The sequence below is a fragment of the Cuculus canorus genome, chromosome 28 (genome assembly GCF_017976375.1).
Source record: "Cuculus canorus isolate bCucCan1 chromosome 28, bCucCan1.pri, whole genome shotgun sequence".
Lineage (NCBI taxonomy): Eukaryota > Metazoa > Chordata > Aves > Cuculiformes > Cuculidae > Cuculus > Cuculus canorus.
Window position 1 is genome coordinate 2,492,251 of NC_071428.1, and position 13,886 is coordinate 2,506,136.

General features: G+C 52.1%; 4 protein-coding genes across 5 annotated transcripts; all 4 read left to right on the forward strand.

Moving 5' to 3' along the window:
- Nucleotides 1-2,039: 2,039 nt before the first annotated feature.
- LOC128849419 (feather beta keratin-like) lies at nucleotides 2,040-3,230 on the forward strand. The gene is made up of 2 exons (XM_054051233.1): nucleotides 2,040-2,175; nucleotides 2,472-3,230. The coding sequence occupies exon 2, from the start codon at nucleotides 2,493-2,495 to the stop codon at nucleotides 2,787-2,789; it is 297 nt and encodes a 98-aa protein (XP_053907208.1). The 5' UTR covers nucleotides 2,040-2,175; nucleotides 2,472-2,492; the 3' UTR covers nucleotides 2,790-3,230.
- A 1,677-nt stretch (nucleotides 3,231-4,907) lies between these two features.
- On the forward strand, nucleotides 4,908-6,173 carry LOC104066208 (feather beta keratin). The gene is made up of 2 exons (XM_054051122.1): nucleotides 4,908-5,075; nucleotides 5,415-6,173. The coding sequence occupies exons 1-2, from the start codon at nucleotides 4,923-4,925 to the stop codon at nucleotides 5,730-5,732; spliced, it is 471 nt and encodes a 156-aa protein (XP_053907097.1). The 5' UTR covers nucleotides 4,908-4,922; the 3' UTR covers nucleotides 5,733-6,173.
- A 1,600-nt stretch (nucleotides 6,174-7,773) lies between these two features.
- LOC128849392 (feather beta keratin-like) lies at nucleotides 7,774-8,975 on the forward strand. Its single transcript, XM_054051123.1, has 2 exons — nucleotides 7,774-7,919; nucleotides 8,216-8,975. Exons 1-2 carry the CDS (start codon nucleotides 7,812-7,814, stop codon nucleotides 8,531-8,533), a joined length of 426 nt encoding a protein of 141 aa, XP_053907098.1. The 5' UTR covers nucleotides 7,774-7,811; the 3' UTR covers nucleotides 8,534-8,975.
- A 2,413-nt stretch (nucleotides 8,976-11,388) lies between these two features.
- Nucleotides 11,389-12,603, forward strand: LOC128849424 (feather beta keratin-like). 2 transcript variants are annotated; one of them, XM_054051240.1, is made up of 2 exons: nucleotides 11,389-11,544; nucleotides 11,844-12,603. In XM_054051240.1, exons 1-2 carry the CDS (start codon nucleotides 11,404-11,406, stop codon nucleotides 12,159-12,161), a joined length of 459 nt encoding a protein of 152 aa, XP_053907215.1. In that variant the 5' UTR covers nucleotides 11,389-11,403; the 3' UTR covers nucleotides 12,162-12,603. The 2 variants fall into 2 exon arrangements, with proteins under 2 accessions (XP_053907215.1, XP_053907216.1); XM_054051241.1 differs by having other exon boundaries at nucleotides 11,436-11,540; nucleotides 11,841-12,603.
- Nucleotides 12,604-13,886: the final 1,283 nt, after the last annotated feature.

A 13,886-nucleotide genomic window follows, 5' to 3' on the forward strand; every position in this document is an offset into this window, starting at 1 on the left:
GGTTGCCAGAAGCTCCTCAAAGGGACACGTGAGGAAGAAGTGAGGTTGGAAGCTTCCAGTTGATGAGGGAAGCCTTTGATGTGCTGGAAGCCAATTCTGTTCACACTAACACCCTCCTGCCCAAGGCTCTGATTGCGCGTTACCACTCACAATACGCTCTTGCTCTTCACTCCTCCGAGCATTCCTTCAACATCCTGGAACTGGAGGGAGTTGCAAAGGAGTTGATGGGACTGCTGGCAGCCAGGGCAACTGTGTAAAAGGAAATATAAGTTCTGCTTTTGAATTTTCTTCTCTTTCCCTCCTGTCTGTGGTCTTTTTCTCCACTGTGCACGCTTTGCGCCTGGCCCTGCAGTCCCGCCTCCGACAGAGTGAAAGGCTACTCTTGTGCACTGTCCTTTGATTAAAAACATTTGTTTGCACCAGATGGCTACCTCCTTTTCTTCCCTGAAAGAAAGCTATCCTTCAAAATATCCCCATGCCTTTATCCTCTTGGTAAGCCTGTGGAAATGCATCCATACTTGTGAGCCATGCTGCGTCATCAGGAGAAAGAAGTTCAAGATCAAACTAGGGAAGGAAGAGATGAAGGAATCATCCACGGTACATGATCTGAGGGAGCAGAGTGTGTCAGGATGCTCGAGCCTTTATGTAGACCCTGAGTATGGGGGGGTTGAGTCAGTGGGAATGGAGAAATGGTGGGAACTGGTTTCTTTGTATTTAGTATTTTGCTCGTGGAAGAGTTTTAACTGCAAGTGTCATGGATAGAAAACTGATGTGCAGTATGGTTTGAGGGTAATAACCTAAGCTGGAAGGAAATCTTTCCGTTACACACAGGGCTGCTGTGTTGCAGTCATAGAATCATAGAATCTCCAGGTTGGAAAGGACCCACTGGATCATCGAGTCCAACCATTCCTATGGGATTTCTTCTGCACGCACATTTCCTTAGATCAACAACTCATGTCAGCCTAGACACTGCCTTCATCCTCCTGAATGAAGAATTTGCTTAGGTCTCTGTGGTCAGAGCATTGCCTGTCTCTGATGGACTCTCAGCGTCACTGGGAGAGCGGTTTTACCCACTCTTTGCAAGGAGGTCCCAGCTGGGGTGTCAGAGGAGTACAGATGGTGCCCCAAGCTGAGGTGTCATTCCCCTTGGGGACACTCAGGTCCTCTTTTGTCTCAGGAAATGCAATGCAGATCATTGAATCCTTCCCTTGGGTGCATCCCTGGGGAGATCCCGACCCCTGCTGCTCTCCAGGCTGGTTTTGTTGGCACTGCCACCCTCCCATGCTTTTGGGAAGACTTATGTGTTGCATGGAAGCTTTACTGCATATTTGGAACTGTGTGTGTGGTCCTCTCAGGTTATAGGACCAAAATAGAAGCTGAGGTATGGACATGAAGGATGGAAGAAGGAAGAGTTCTGAAGCCAGAAGATGTTCTTAGGGTGTGATTTCTGCAAGGTGTCAGCAGTAGCTAAATAAAAATTATGGGAAAGCAGCATCATTCTTTCTGAAACATTCCTGCACTGATGAGTGGGGTACTTCAGTCAACGCTGAAAGAGGGGGAAGGAAAACCAGATGGGCTAATTTGTTCTAAGGGCAATGTGAGATACCAAAGAAAGTTCAAATTCCCAACACCTTAGTCTCTCTGACAAAGAAAACGATGACTAAGAAAGCATAGAAGGCCTTGGAGGCAGAAAGAAAAGTGGATTCGGCCAGTCTCTGCTGAAAGAAAACACGTCCTTTAATCCTGGGTTGGTAATGAAAAAAACCCCCTGCGTTCATTATGACAAAGGCTAAAAGAAAGCCTCAGGAGGGCAAGACGCTGACACCACCTGAAAATATGACACAACTCCACCCAGTTGGCTGAAGCATCTGCCTGATTTTTGTTGTAAACTCCCCTGGAAATGTTTTAGCCTCTAATGGTGTAACTTGAAAGGAGTCGGTGTGGCTGACTGGGCACGTCACGGACAGGGAAATGAAAAGGCGGTGTTGCAGGGAGCATAAACAATATCACCACTTATATAGGTGGGATTCTTAGCATACAAAATGAGCTTGTTGGTAAACATATCACATGCAGAAAGGGAGCCCTTGAGCCTGGGGCTGATCGGACCAGTATAAAAGGCAGTCCAACTGCAGGTCCCTCATCCACTTCTCTTCCTTTCTTCTCCCTGTGAACAAGGTGAGCTGCAACTGCCTTTGTTTCCTTCTTTTTCTCTTATTCTCCTCTTTCCTTATGGCCTCGGTAGAGGTTTTACCAAGAGCCTTGCACGTTCACAGTCTCTTTTTCCTTGTTCTCTGCTGGGAGAAGATGGGAGGTCTTGGAGTCTTCTTGCAGGGAAACTATAGGGACTGGGGCTCCTCGTGCCTTCTTCTCTTATCAGACTGCATAGCCTTCTAAGCTCATGCTCTTTCACCCATCAGGCTGTCAGGCTGTGCCTCAATTGCTGCTTTTTCTTCCCCTGCCCTCTCTCCCAGGTGCACCTCCGTCCCACAGCCATGTCCTGCTACGATCTGTGCCGTCCCTGTGGCCCAACCCCACTCGCCAACAGCTGCAACGAGCCCTGTGTCAGGCAGTGCCAGGACTCCCGAGTGGTGATCCAGCCCTCTCCGGTGGTGGTGACCCTGCCCGGACCCATCCTCACCTCCTTCCCCCAGAACACCGCTGTGGGATCCTCAGCTTCTGCTGCTGTTGGCAGCATCCTGAGCCAGGAGGGAACCCCCATCAACTCCGGGGGCTTCAGCCTCTCTGGCCTGGGTGGTGGCTACTGCGGCAGAAGATGCCTGCCCTGCTAAGGTCGGGCTGGACGTGCAGTGAACACATCGACCAGGAAGCCCTAAGTCATGTGTTGGACTGAGGATGGAGCTGCTGGCTGGGCTTTCCAGAGGAGCTGAGCACCCTCACACCCTCCTGCGTAGGAGCGAGGGAAGCTCAGTGCCATCCTGTGCTGTCTGGAAACACGGCCAGCTCCTGCTGTCTTCTTCTCCTGCTTTCTTCTCTGCATCATGAGTCCCTGTTGTCTCCTGCTGTCCTGTGCCATCAGTTAGTCCTGAAGCAAGATGAGAAGAGTCCTGCTCATCGCCCTCTCACTTGTGTGTGGGAGGAAGATGTGTCCCCCATTGCTGTGCAGGGCTGCCTGAGTGCCGGCTGCCCTCGGAGCACCTGGCCCGGGTCCCTTCCAGCACTCCCTGCTTTGTCTCTGTCTTTAGACTCATTAAAGTTTATGCTGCATTGTAGCCTGATGTCTCCTCATGTTCCTTTACTCCTGGGATGCCCGGCCAAGCTGTGCAGGGGGGAAAAAAAGGATGCCCTGGAAAGGAGAAAGGTGGGCAGGTGAAGACAAATGGTGAACCTGCCTCGTGCCTATCAGAACACCCTCAAGGGTCACTGGAAGAGACATGTGGAGGTGAAGGAATGTGTGGCACTATCTGAGCATGGAAAGGGTTGCCAGAAGCTCCTCAAAGGGACATGTAAGGAAGAAGTGAGGTTGGAGACTGGCTTCCAGTTGATGAGGGAAGCCTTTGATGTGACAGAAGCCAAATCCGTTCAGGCTAACACCCTCCTGCCCAAGGCTCTGTTGCATGTTACCAATCACAATGTGCCCTTGCTCTTCCCTCATCCAAGTGCTTCTTCCACACTCTGGTACCGAAGGGAGTTGCAAAGGAAGTGATAGGACAGTTGGCAGCCAGAAAAATCGTGTAAATGCAGATGTGAACTCTTGTTTAGATTTTGGAACAATGGGAAATGGGTGTGTAAGGGACAGGAATGCACACGCAGGGCTCATCCTCTCTCATCTTCAAGAATTGGCAGCATTGGTGACATGTCCTGGAAACTCTGTGGAGTGATAGATGGAGCAGGAAAGTCACCTTAACCTCCACTGGTACCTTCTTATGGTGAAAAAACATTAAGAGTTGTGGAGTCCTCCTGTATGCATCACTGTGTCCCAAAGAGAAGTATGTCTGGAGCAAATATGATCATATCCTCCAAAAACCTCACTCAGCTGCTGTGCAGCCTCTTCCTAGAGAGGTCCCAAGCAGTCATCCTTTTGTCCCTCCAAGCAGGCCTGAAGATAGGGAGACTGAGAGATTTATTGAACACCCAGCCGTGTTCTCAGTTCCTCCTTCCCATCCAGGCAATATTGCTCCTGGTGCTCTGGTTGCACTTTAGGTAGAGCAGGAGGCATCTCTTGCGCTGCACTTCTCCAACTCTCCTCACAAAGACCTTGTGGCCACTGCTTGCTGCTGAGCCGGGGAGGATGTCCTGTGGAATTCCTGCCAAGTGTTTGGTCGTGCCTGGTGTGCTGGTGGTCTGGGTGGCCAAAGCAGAAGTTGTAGCAAAGACACGGGCATGAAGAAAGACACTTATGGCTGGCCCAGCACAAGCCTCGATCACTGCCTGGTGCGCCTCCAGCAGAGAGCGGCCGGAGGGGAATAGCTTTCTTTCTTAAACACTGGTAATCGTTTGCTTAAGGTGGGATAAAGGAGAGAAGGAAGGTGCAAAAGAGGCAAACTTCTGCTGAGAGCAAAGCTCAGCCTCAAAGAGAGTCTGAAATGCAGGATCAGAGGATCCCTGCCAAGAAAGTTGGTGCCTAATGCAGAGTGAGCAAGCAGACCGTGAAAGGGAGGGATGGATGCTGCTGACCCTTGCATGTGGGAGTCCAGGCTGGAACCTCAGGGTTACGAGAAGACCTGCCCCATGCGGCAGGAAACGCTTCAAAGTGAGGCCCTGGAAGCAAGGGTTTGGCACCATGCTCCTCATCTCTGACTGCACCATCGGCCTGTGCTGACGTGTTGTGTCCCCTGGAAACATTTTGGTCTCTAATAGTGTGGCTTGAAAGGAGCCTATGAGGGTGAATGGGCGTCATAGACAGGGAAATGAAAAGGCAGCATTGCGGGGAACATAAGCAGTGTCCCCTCTTCTTAATTGCAATGCTTTGCATGCAAGATGAGCTTGTTGGTAAACACATCACATGCCCAAAGGGCTCCTCTGGGCCTGGGGCAGCCTCCACCAGTATAAAAGCCATTCCATCTGCAGCAGCTCCCTCATACACTCCTCTTGCCTTCCACTCCTTGGTAAATAAGGTGAGCTGCAACCTCCTTTGTCTGTATCTCCTCTTTGTCTTGTTCTGCACTTTGTCTTTTGGCCTTAACTGAATCTTTTTCTTGACAGAATTTTGTCTGATAGCCTTACTCCTCTTAACCAATCCCATCATCTCTGTTATTCTTGTTCTCAACTGGTGGAAAAATCAGGACAAAGGGTCTTGGGCTATCTTTGCAGGGAAACAGTAGGGCTAAACCTCCTACGACACCCCTTCTCCCTGTGCAGGCTGTCCCTGCTCCCACCCAGTACTTTCTCAGTACAAGCAGGTTGTTGATCTGTACCTCACTCTCTGCCTGTTCTTCCCCTGCCCTCTCTCCCAGGTGCACCTCCGTCCCACAGCCATGTCCTGCTACGATCTGTGCCGTCCCTGTGGCCCAACCCCACTCGCCAACAGCTGCAACGAGCCCTGTGTCAGGCAGTGCCAGGACTCCCGAGTGGTGATCCAGCCCTCTCCGGTGGTGGTGACCCTGCCCGGACCCATCCTCACCTCCTTCCCCCAGAACACTGCTGTGGGATCCTCAGCTTCTGCTGCTGTTGGCAGCATCCTGAGCCAGGAGGGAACCCCCATCAACTCTGGGGGCTTCAGCCTCTCTGGCCTGGGTGGTGGCTACTGCGGCAGAAGATGCCTGCCCTGCTAAGGTCGGGCTGGACGTGCAGTGAACACATCGACCAGGAAGACCTAATTCATGTGCTGGACTGAGGATGGAGCTGCTGGCTGGAGTTTTCAGAGGAACTGAGCAACCTAACACTCTCCTGCAAAGAAGGGAGATAAGCCAGGCACCAGTTGGTGCTGTCTGGAAACACGGCCAGCTCCTGCTGTCTTCTTCTCCTGCTTTCTTCTCTGCATCACAAGTCCCTGTTATCTCCTGCCGTCCTGTGCCATGGGTCTCTCCTGAAGCAAGTCAAGACGGGTCCAGCTCATCTCCATCTGCCATGTGGTTGTGAGGAAGACGTATGTCCCACAGCTGTGAATGGCTGCCGGAGTGCCGGCTGCCCTCGGAGCACCTGGCTCAGGTCCCTTCCAGCACTCCCTGCTTTGTTTCTGTCTTTAGACTCATTAAAGTTTATGCTGCATTGTAGCTTGATGTCTCCTCATACTCCTTCCCTCCTGGGATGCTCATCCGAGCTGTCCAGGGGAATCTGGGGTCACTATACAGTGGAAAGTTGTGGCTGAAGGGTTGTGGTTCTCTTGCATCATTCCAGTGGGTTTAGGAATGTGTGTCCAGCTGAAATGGTCACCTGGAGGGGACTGCCCTTTCCCTGTGACAAAGCCATCCCAAAGTCTCCCCCATCCCTTTGTCCTGAACACCAGACCTCCTGGGTCTCCCAGCAAACCCCTGCGATGACTTCCATGGGTTCATGGTGTATGCTGAGGGAGAGACACCCGAGGAGTTGTAACCCTTCACTTCTGATCCCAGATCATCTCTCCAGGCCACCCAGCTCCTGTTCTGAAATACTCATCAATGTTGATGTCACTGCTTGGAAGTTCCCATCCTTTGTTGTCCATGGCAGTGAAGTGAGGCATGTAGCCAGCCCCTCTCCATCCCTGGAACACTGCAGGAAGGAAAGGAAGAACCTTTCCTTGTGTTTTGTGTTTTCCTGCTGTTCTGCTCTGAACCTCAAAGCCTCTGAGATCAGGGAGGGGAGTAACTGTTCTTGTGGGTGAAGATGGCATGAAATTGGTGTGCCCTGCTCCGGTAGGATATGACTGTTGCTTCTGCCGCAGGGAATGTAGGAGAGGACAAGCTCTTTATCCTTTCCCACCAACTGCTCTTGTCCTCCACGGGTGATATTAATACTGTGCACTCTTCTCCTGCTTTCGGTGGAAGGGGGACACCTCTTGTACTGCCCTATGTGCTGTGGGAGCCCCTGCAGTGCTTTTCCCCAGATGTAATGCTCTGTCCTGCCTGCAAGACAAACGCTGTCAGCAACACCTCCTGTGCCCAGCTGTGCAGGAAGGCCCTCAGGAGGTGTAAAATCCATCAACATCCACAAACCACACTGAGCATTTCTATTTGGATGGATTTTACTGTCATCATCAGGATAGCACAGAGCACCGTCTAAGCTGTCCTCATCATCCTCAATGAGGAATTTGACCTGAGAGCGTTGTCTGTCTCTGGTGGAGTCCCACGTAATTGGTGAAGGTGTTTCGTCCGCCCATTGCAGTGTGGACCTTGCTGGCTGTTAGAGGAGGGTGGCTGGTGCCCCAAGCGTGGCTGTCATTCCTTTTGGGGACACCCAGTTGCTCTGCTGTTCCCAAAAAATGCTGTGCAGAGCATTTAGTCCTCGGCTTGGCTTGGCAAGCTGGTGCCTGAGGCAGCCTGAACTGGTCAGCAGGGAAAGCAGGGGATGAAGCTGGTCCTCACACAGGACCTTTGTTGAGAGTCTGGCTTGTAATGATGGGTTTGAAAGGAAATAAGCCCATTCAGGAATGACAAAACCACAAAACAAACACCTAGAGGGTAAGAGTCTGGCACCACTAGGTCAGGTGTTCCATCTCCTTGTCTTTACTTTCATCTTCTTCCTTCCCTTCTGTGTCATTTCCCTGCAAGCATTTTGATCTCTAATAGCGTGACTTGAAAGGAGCCTCTGAGGCTGAATGAGCGTCCTGGACGGGGGAAATGAAAAGGCAGCATTTCAAGGAACATAAGCAGCGTCTCCATTTCTTTAATGTTGATCGTTTGCATGCAAGATGAGCTTGTTGGTAAACACCTCACATGCCCAAAGGGAGCCACGGGCTGGAGGTGGTCTGGAACAGTATAAAAGGCAGTCCAACTGCAGGTCCCTCATCCACTTCTCTTCCCTTCTTCTCCCTGGTGAACAAGGTGAGCTGCAACTGTCTTTGTTTCCTTCTTTTTCTCTTATTCTCCTCTTTCCCTATGGCCTTGGTAGAGGTTTTACCAAGAGCCTTGCACATTCACAGTCTCTTTTTCCTGGTTCTCTGCTGGGAGAAGATGGGAGGTCTTGGAGTCTTCTTGCAGGGAAACTATAGGGACTGGGGCTCCTCGTGCCTTCTTCTCTTATCAGACTGCATAGCCTTCTAAGCTCATGCTCTTTCACCCATCAGGCTGTCAGGCTGTGCCTCAATTGCTGCTTTTTCTTCCCCTGCCCTCTCTCCCAGGTGCACCTCCGTCCCACAGCCATGTCCTGCTACGATCTGTGCCGTCCCTGTGGCCCAACCCCACTGGCCAACAGCTGCAACGAGCCCTGTGTCAGGCAGTGCCAGGACTCCCGAGTGGTGATCCAGCCCTCTCCGGTGGTGGTGACCCTGCCCGGACCCATCCTCACCTCCTTCCCCCAGAACACCGCTGTGGGATCCTCAGCTTCTGCTGCTGTTGGCAGCATCCTGAGCCAGGAGGGAACCCCCATCAACTCCGGGGGCTTCAGCCTCTCTGGCCTGGGTGGTGGCTACTGCGGCAGAAGATGCCTGCCCTGCTAAGGTCGGGCTGGACGTGCAGTGAACACATTGACCGGGAAGCCCTAAGTCATGTGTTGGACTGAGGATGGAGCTGCTGGCTGGGCTTTCCAGAGGAGCTGAGCACCCTCACACCCTCCTGCATAGGAGCGAGGGAAGCGCAGTGCCATCCTGTGCTGTCTGGGAACACGGCCAGCTCCTGCTGTCTTCTTCTCCTGCTTTCTTCTCTGCATCGTGAGTCCCTGTTGTCTCCTGCTGTCCTGTGCCATGGGTCTCTCCTGAAGCAACTCAAGACGGGTCCAGCTCATCTCCATCTGCCCATGTGGGTGCAAGGAAGACGTATGACCCACAGCTGTGAATGGCTGCCTGAGTGCCGGCTGCCCTCGGAGCTCCTGGCTCAGGTCCCTTCCAGCACTCCCTGCTTTGTTTCTGCCTTTAGACTCATTAAAGTTTATGCTGCATTGTAGCCTGATGTCTCAGTGTTTTACTACCCAGATGGGATGCTCACCCAAACTATCTGAGGGGGAATACAGTGGAAGGGTGCAGCTGAAGTCATGTGGTGCTTTTGCAGCATTCCAAAGGAATCAAGCGTATGTTTCCAGCTGAAATAGTCATCTAGAGGGGACTGTCCATAGCATGTGACAAAACCATCCAAAAGTCACCCAGTGCCCTTTCTCCTAAGCACCAGACTTTCCAGGTCTTTCAGCAAACCCCTGCAAAGTCTTACTTGGCAGCAATAGGTCTGTAGTGTGCAACAGTTGCCCAAAGAGTTGGAACCCTTCACTTCTGCCTCCAGACCTCTCTGTGCACTCCGCTCCGGTTCCGATGTACTTTGCAATGGTGACAGGCTTGCACAGACCCCGCTTAGGAGTTCCCATGACACTGAACTGAGGGCACGCATGAAGTCCCTCTCTGTCCCTTTCACACGTGAGGAGGGAAAGAAAGAACCCTGCAGGCTGCACCATTGTGTCTTCCTACCATTCTGGTCTGAACTGCAAGACATGAGGGAGGGAAGTAACCTTGCCTGGGGGTGTAGATGGCACGTAGTTGGCATAGCGTGTTCCAGCAGGTTGCAGTTGTTGCTCCTGCCGCACGAGGTGTAGGAGAAGACAACCTCACTGCCCTTTCCTGCCACATGCTCTCATCCTCCACAGGTGATGTTTTTCCTAAGCACTCCACTCCTGCACTGGGTGGAAGGTGGGGGCACCTCTTGTTCTGCCCCATGTGCTGCGGGAAGCCCTGCAGTGCCTTTTCCCAGATCTAAAGCTCTCTCCTCCCCGAAAGGCAGCTGCTGTCAGCAGCACCCCCTGTGCCCATCTGTGCAGGAAAGCCCTCAGCAAACGCACTCTCCACCGACATTCAGGAGCTGTGACAACCTGAGAGCAGGAGCAGGGTCTGGGCAGCATCTGCAGCTTGTGATCCGAGAGAAGAGGGTGCAGTGGGGATCTGGAGCCTTTGGGCAGAGCATCACCAAAGGTGATTGGTGTGGGACTGTCAAGGTCAAAGAGGAGCCTTTCTGTGGGTTTTCTGAGGCAGGACATTGATAGAAAGAAACTTTTGAAGAAAAGACTGATTTTGTACTCACCAAATATACGTAAGGTTCCTTTCTGGGAGGAAGAATCCCTTCTCCTTACTTTCATGATCAATGCACTTGGGGTCCTGTTTCCCAGGTGCACAGGAAATTTCCTCTTCTTGCACGTCATTGGCCTGAGTGAAGTAACAACAGGCTAACGACCCTGATAAGGCTCACCTGCGGTCCCTCACGCCTCCCTCTTCCCTTTGACCCAGGGCTCTACTTAAGTTCTGTCCTGAGGTCTTGCCCTTTTCTTCAGTTTGATGTCTTGAGTGTAAACCTCCTGATCTTTTGCAGATGAGCCCATTTGATCTGGACCCTGAGCTGCCTGCTGAATTCCCAGCCTCTCCTTGGATCTCTCTGGTGATCATGGGCAGCAATTGGTGGGCTCTGTTGACCCAGCTTGCCATCACAGGATCTGAGTGCCCGGCTGGACATCAGTCTTGCTCTGTCATCACGATCTTGATCTTTGAAGTGGGCTCTGTGCTGTATTTCTCTCTCGTTTCTGCGTTTTTCCTTGCTCGGGTACAGTGCAACGCGGCTGCTGCCCTCCTGGTCTTGTAATCATGTTCACATTCTGACTCTGGTCCTGTGGAGAACAGTCAGCTCTTGCTGAGGTTTGACAACATTTCTCATCGGGTGGACTTCCACTCTTCTCCATGGGTTAGCACGGTGCACATTCTAGGCTCTCCTAATCATCCAAAAAGAAAAAGAATTTGGCCTGGGCCTCTGTGATCAGAGCATTACTTCTCTCTAGTGAAGTTCCAATATAATTAGGGAAGGTGTTTTGTCCAGCGTTTGCAATGAGGACCCTGCTGGGTCTCAGAGGAGTGCGGCTGGTGCCCAAAGCATGGCATCACTCCTCTTGGGGACACCCAGGTTCCTCTTCTGTCTGAGGAATTACAGTGTAGAGCATTTAGTCCTTGGCTTGGGTTGGAAAGCTGGTGCCTGAGGCAGGCTGAGCTGGTCGACAGGGAAAGCTGAGGATGAGGCTGGTCCTCACATAGGAAACTTGTTTAGAGTCTGGTCTTTAATGATGACTTTGGAAAGAATGAGGCCATGCGTGGTATGAATAAACTTCAAAACAAACAACTAGAGGGTAGGAGAATGGCATCATTGGGTGAGGTGTTCCATCTCCTTGTCTTTGCCTTCATCTTCTTCCTTCCCTACTGTGTCATTTCCCTGCAAGCATTTTGATCTCTAATAGTGTGACTTAAAAGGAGCCTCTGAGGCCGAATGGGTGTCCTGGATGGGGAAATGAAAAGGCAGAGTTGCAGGGAACATAGGCAGCGTCCCCATTGCTTTAAAGTTCATTGTTTGCATGCGAGATGAGCTTCTTGGTAAACACCTCACATGCCCAAAGGGAGCCTCAGGGCCTGGGGCGGTCCCGATCAGTATAAAAGGCAGTCCAACTGCAGGTCCCTCATCCACTTCTCTTGCCTTCTCCTCCCTGGTGAAAGAGGTGAGCTGCAACTGCCTTTGCCTCCTTCCTCTATTTCACTTACTCTCCTCTTTCTCTATGGCCTCAGTATAGGTTCAACTGAGAGCTTTGCTCTTTCATAGTCTGTTTTTCCCTTGTTCTCTGCTGGGAAAAGATGGGAGGTCTTGGGCTATCTTTGCAGGGAAACTATGGGGGACAGACATCCTGATCCTCTCTTCTTCTATTATTAGGCAGTACTCTCTTCCAAGCTCATGCTCTTTCTCTTGACACTCAGGCTGTCTCTCACTCTCTGCCTGTTCTTCCCCTGCCCTCTCTCCCAGGTGCACCTCCGTCCCACAGCCATGTCCTGCTACGATCTGTGCCGTCCCTGTGGCCCAACCCCACTCGCCAACAGCTGCAACGAGCCCTGTGTCAGGCAGTGCCAGGACTCCCGAGTGGTGATCCAGCCCTCTCCGGTGGTGGTGACTCTGCCCGGACCCATCCTCACCTCCTTCCCCCAGAACACCGCTGTGGGATCCTCAGCTTCTGCTGCTGTTGGCAGCATCCTGAGCCAGGAGGGAACCCCCATCAACTCCGGGGGCTTCAGCCTCTCTGGCCTGGGTGGTGGCTACTGCGGCAGAAGATGCCTGCCCTGCTAAGGTCGGGCTGGACGTGCAGTGAACACATCGACCAGGAAGCCCTAAGTCATGTGTTGGACTGAGGATGGAGCTGCTGGCTGGGCTTTCCAGAGGAGCTGAGCACCCTCACACCCTCCTGCATAGGAGCGAGGGAAGCTCAGTGCCATCCTGCGCTGTCTGGAAACACGGCCAGCTCCTGCTGTCTTCTTCTCCTGCTTTCTTCTCTGCATCATGAGTCCCTGTTGTCTCCTGCTGTCCTGTGCCATGGGTCTCTCCTGAAGCAACTCAAGATGGGTCCAGCTCATCTCCATCTGCCAATGTGGGTGCAAGGAAGACGTATGTCCTATGGCTGTGAATGGCTGCCTGAGTGCCGGCTGCCCTCGGAGCACCTGGCTCAGGTCCCTTCCAGCACTCCCTGCTTTGTTTCTGTCTTTAGACTCATTAAAGTTTATGCTGCATTGTAGCTTGATGTCTCCTCATACTCCTTCCCTCCTGGGATGCTCATCTGAGCTGTTCAGGGGAATCTGGGATGACTATAGAGTGGAAACATGTGGTTCTCTTGCATCATTCCAGTGGGTTTAGGAATGTGTGTCCAGCTGAAATGGTCACCTGGAGGGGACTGCCCTTTCCCTGTGACAAAGCCATCCCAAAGTCTCCCACATCCCTTTGTCCTGAACACCAGACCTCCTGGGTCTCCCAGCAAACCCCTGCGATGACTTCCATGGGTTCATGGTGTGTGCTGAGGGAGAGACACCCGAGGAGTTGTAACCCTTCACTTCTGATCCCAGATCATCTCTCCGGGCCACCCAGCTCCTGTTCTGAAATACTCATCAATGTTGATGTCACTGCTTGGAAGTTCCCATCCTTTGTTGTCCATGGCAGTGAAGTGAGGCATGTTCCACTCTCCATCCCTGGAACACTGCAGGAAGGAAAGGAAGAACCTTTCCTTGTGTTTTGTGTTTTCCTGCTATTCTGCTCTGAACCTCAAAGCCTCTGAGATCAGGGAGGGGAGTAACTGTTCTTGTGGGTGAAGATGGCATGAAATTGGTGTGCCCTGCTCCGGTAGGATATGACTGTTGCTTCTGCCACAGGGAATGTAGGAGATGATAAGCTCTTTATCCTTTCCCACCAACTGCTCTTGTCCTCCACGGGTGACATTTTGCCCTGTCCACCCTACTCTTTCCATCGGTGGAGGAGAGGGCAGCTCTTCAGTTGCCCCATGTGTGTCTTCCTTATAGCTAAAGTCCTGCCTTCCCTGAAAGACAGCTGCTGTCATCTACACGGGAGGACACAATGGCTGCAGCCTGGAGGGAAGTTCTTTCCGTGTGCAAAGCACAGAAAGGGAGTTGCTGTATGCCCTCACATCAGTGTCATGAACAAGAAATCATGGAAGCTCCCAAGGAGGGAACGTGCAGGCCCACCAGCAGAGCGAAGTGCTTCAGAAAGGAAGTTGGGGACCGCAGGCTGATGGTCTGTGAGTAGAAGTAAGGGTTTATAACTCCTTGGGAATCTCTCCCACCTGACACACTACATGGAGCCATGGAGGGCATCATAAGGTTTTGCTAAGGGATTCACTGAGCCTGGTGTTCAGGACAAAAAAAAATGTGGGTGACTTTGGGATGGCTTTGTCACAGGTAAAGCGGAATCCCCTCCAGGTGATCATTTCAGCTGGACACACACTCCTAATCCCACTGGAATGATGCAAGACCACCACATCCCTTCAGCCATGTCACTGTATAGTGACCC

Coding starts and splice junctions, on each gene's coding strand:
- LOC128849392 (XM_054051123.1), top strand. CDS start 7,812: ATGCCCAAAGGGAGCCACGGGCTGGAGGTGGTCTGGAACAGTATAAAA. Junction 7,920..8,215: donor TCTTCTCCCTGGTGAACAAG/GTGAGCTGCAAC, acceptor CCTCTCTCCCAG/GTGCACCTCCGTCCCACAGC.
- LOC128849424 (XM_054051240.1), top strand. CDS start 11,404: ATGCGAGATGAGCTTCTTGGTAAACACCTCACATGCCCAAAGGGAGCC. Junction 11,545..11,843: donor TCTCCTCCCTGGTGAAAGAG/GTGAGCTGCAAC, acceptor CCTCTCTCCCAG/GTGCACCTCCGTCCCACAGC.
- LOC128849419 (XM_054051233.1), top strand. CDS start 2,493: ATGTCCTGCTACGATCTGTGCCGTCCCTGTGGCCCAACCCCACTCGCC.
- LOC104066208 (XM_054051122.1), top strand. CDS start 4,923: ATGCTTTGCATGCAAGATGAGCTTGTTGGTAAACACATCACATGCCCA. Junction 5,076..5,414: donor TCCACTCCTTGGTAAATAAG/GTGAGCTGCAAC, acceptor CCTCTCTCCCAG/GTGCACCTCCGTCCCACAGC.